Here is a 2,724-nt window from a genome sequence, read left to right on the forward strand (position 1 = left end):
CTTTTTAATGAATAGATCCGACCGCAACTTCGAATATGGATTTCAAAGGGATCAAATAGGAAAGGTCATTGAAATTGTTCGTTTGGAAATTTCCCGAAAAGCTAATCATAGTTTCTTCTCTTCATCGGAACAATAGGGCCGTTATGATCATTACTAAACTTGTTGAAGAGATGAAATATAACCAAGGTATATCTTTTTTATTAGAGGTTGAATCGATCATTATCCACAATAGAATCTGATAAGTGAGATCTCGAGTAAGTGTTTACATAATCTTCTTTTGTCCGAAGAAATGATTCATCGAAATAATGAGTCACCATTGATATCGACACATCTGAGATCGCCAAATGCTCGAGAGTTCCTCTATTCAATCCTTTTCCTTCTTCTTGTTGCTGGATATCTCGTTCGCACACATTTTCTCTTTATTTCCCGGGCCTCTAGTGAGTTACAGACAGAGTTCAGTATTGTCTATCTAGTAATAAACTGGATGCACATGAAGATCCACGTCAATGTAATAGTTTCTTTCAAGAATGATGCTTCCACGAATTTCCATCACGAATTTGCTTTACAAAATAATTTGCATGTGCCACGATCCTTTTCTGTCGTGATGTTAATTAAAATTGGTTCTAAAACAATTTTGTTTGGACGGTGCTTGCGTCAGTTTTATGATAGTAGATCTATAAGTTGTGATTGATTGTTCTCCTCTCTGAATTCAAATAATTAGGCATTGTGTCTTCTAGAAATAGAAATACTAATTTGCCATCTGAATTAATTTATTCTCAAGTCTTGTTTTCAATTTTGTTTAAGATTGTGGTTGAATCCTTTAATTAGATTTATTTTAAAGGAATTAGAGACTACCTTTTCGTAAGTATCTTTTGTTGTCTTTGGAAATTGATTGATTTTGTGGCTTTCACTGTAATCATCTAAAAGGACTACAATTGTTAATTTTGGACTTTATTGAAATCTAATGAATTTCACTAACAATAAGAACACTTCTTGAATTATGTTTGGGTTTGCGTTCATGTTCTGATTCAAGATTCACTGTTTTACATTTATTTATTTTTTCCTTCTTCTTATGATGTTTGAAATTAAAAGGAATGGAATCTGTTTTGAACAAAAATAATAAGATCTTTTAAACGGGAAATATGTTTAACAACTTTGCTGTTGTTTTGAGTTCTTATAAATTTTATAATTATAAGAATTAGCCCTTGTAGTAATATAGCATCTTGCTTATATTCAGTGTGATTAACATTGGTTTAAGTCGATTATTAAGGTTAATTACTCAGATATCATTTCGAATTTTCTTTTATATGATGTACTTAGGAGTAGCCACGACATCTTGAGTACTTGATATAAAAGAAATTAAGTTGTTTAATCACATAAAGTTCAGTGATTATATCTATTTAGTCCTATTATCTCATTAAAATGGTAACTCGGCCCTACAGGGAGGTAACCATTTTGGTGAGATTAATTGTAATGAGATAGTAAACCTTTAAGTTGAAAATTATCTTATGTCCACAAGTACGGATTAATTTCTATGTGGTTTAGTTCACTAGTCTAATAAAGTAAAGTAAATTCTATGCATGGATTGCAACCTCTACCCACAGGAGGATTTAGAATTTGCTTAGAATCTGTATTTTACATGATTCAACTTTGATGGATTGTACTTCATAGCCTATGTATGTTTATCCTTATTTTGTAATCTTTACCGCTTTTCCTACCGCTATTTTTAATGAGAATGCTCGAATACCAATGCTTTCTGGTGACAATTATGCTGAATGGAAGGAGAAAGTCCTTCTCACTTTAGGGTGCTCGGATCTGGACCTGACACTCCATGTGGAAGAACCACATATTCTCATGGAATTAAGTACGCCAAAGGCTAAGGATAATTATGAGCGGTGGGAGCGATCTAATCGCTTAAGTTTAATGATCATCAAAGCCCACATAAGCCAAAGCATTAGGGGTTTTATCCCTACTAGCGTTAAGGTCAAAGCTTACATGAAGGCAATTGATGAACAATTTGTAAGCTCTGACAAGGCGTTGGCCAGTACCCTTATGAAGAGGCTCTCAAGTATGACTTTTGACAGAAGTCGTACAGTGCGTGAGCACATTATGGAGATGAGAGACATTGCTGCTAAACTCAAGTCCCTTGAGGTTGATATGTCTGAACCATTTCTTGTGCATTTCATTATCAACTCACTTCCTGCGGAATATGGTCCGTTCAAGATTTTCTATAACACACATAAGGATAAATGGTTAATCAATGAACTATTGACCATGTGTGTTCAAGAAGAAGAGAGGTTGAAGCATGAGGCACCTGAAAGAGTTAATATGGTGACTCATGGTAAGAGAAATGCAAAGAAGGGCAAAAGTGTTCCCATGAAGAAGAAGAGCGCCTTTGATAAGATGCTTGCCGTTTTTGTAAGAAGAAGGGACACTGGAAGAAGGATTGCCTGAAATACAAGAAATGGCTTGAGAAGAAAGGTAATTTTACCTTTGTATGTTATGAATCTAATTTTACTGATGTTTCTTATAATACATGGTGGATTGATTCTGGTGCTACAAGTCACATTACCAAAATCATGCAGGGCTTTCTAACTTAGAGGAAGCCGATAGGAAATGAACAATTGTCACGACCCTAATAACCGACCCGGTCGTGATGGCGCCTATCATGAAACTAGGCCAGCCGACACAATTCCCAAATCAAACCATTATTCCATAAAATCT

At 34.8% G+C, this 2,724-nt stretch overlaps 1 protein-coding gene across 1 annotated transcript; it reads left to right on the top strand.

Moving 5' to 3' along the window:
* Positions 1 to 1,749: 1,749 nt before the first annotated feature.
* LOC109212213 lies at positions 1,750 to 2,454 on the top strand. The gene has a single exon (XM_019375837.1). The coding sequence runs from the start codon at positions 1,750 to 1,752 to the stop codon at positions 2,452 to 2,454; it is 705 nt and encodes a 234-aa protein (XP_019231382.1).
* The last annotated feature ends 270 nt before the right edge of the window (positions 2,455 to 2,724 follow it).

The sequence above is a fragment of the Nicotiana attenuata genome, unplaced genomic scaffold, assembly GCF_001879085.1.
Source record: "Nicotiana attenuata strain UT unplaced genomic scaffold, NIATTr2, whole genome shotgun sequence".
Taxonomy (NCBI): domain Eukaryota; kingdom Viridiplantae; phylum Streptophyta; class Magnoliopsida; order Solanales; family Solanaceae; genus Nicotiana; species Nicotiana attenuata.

Excerpts from the sequence above, each read along its gene's own strand:
- LOC109212213 (XM_019375837.1), top strand. The coding sequence starts at position 1,750 with ATGCTTTCTGGTGACAATTATGCTGAATGGAAGGAGAAAGTCCTTCTC.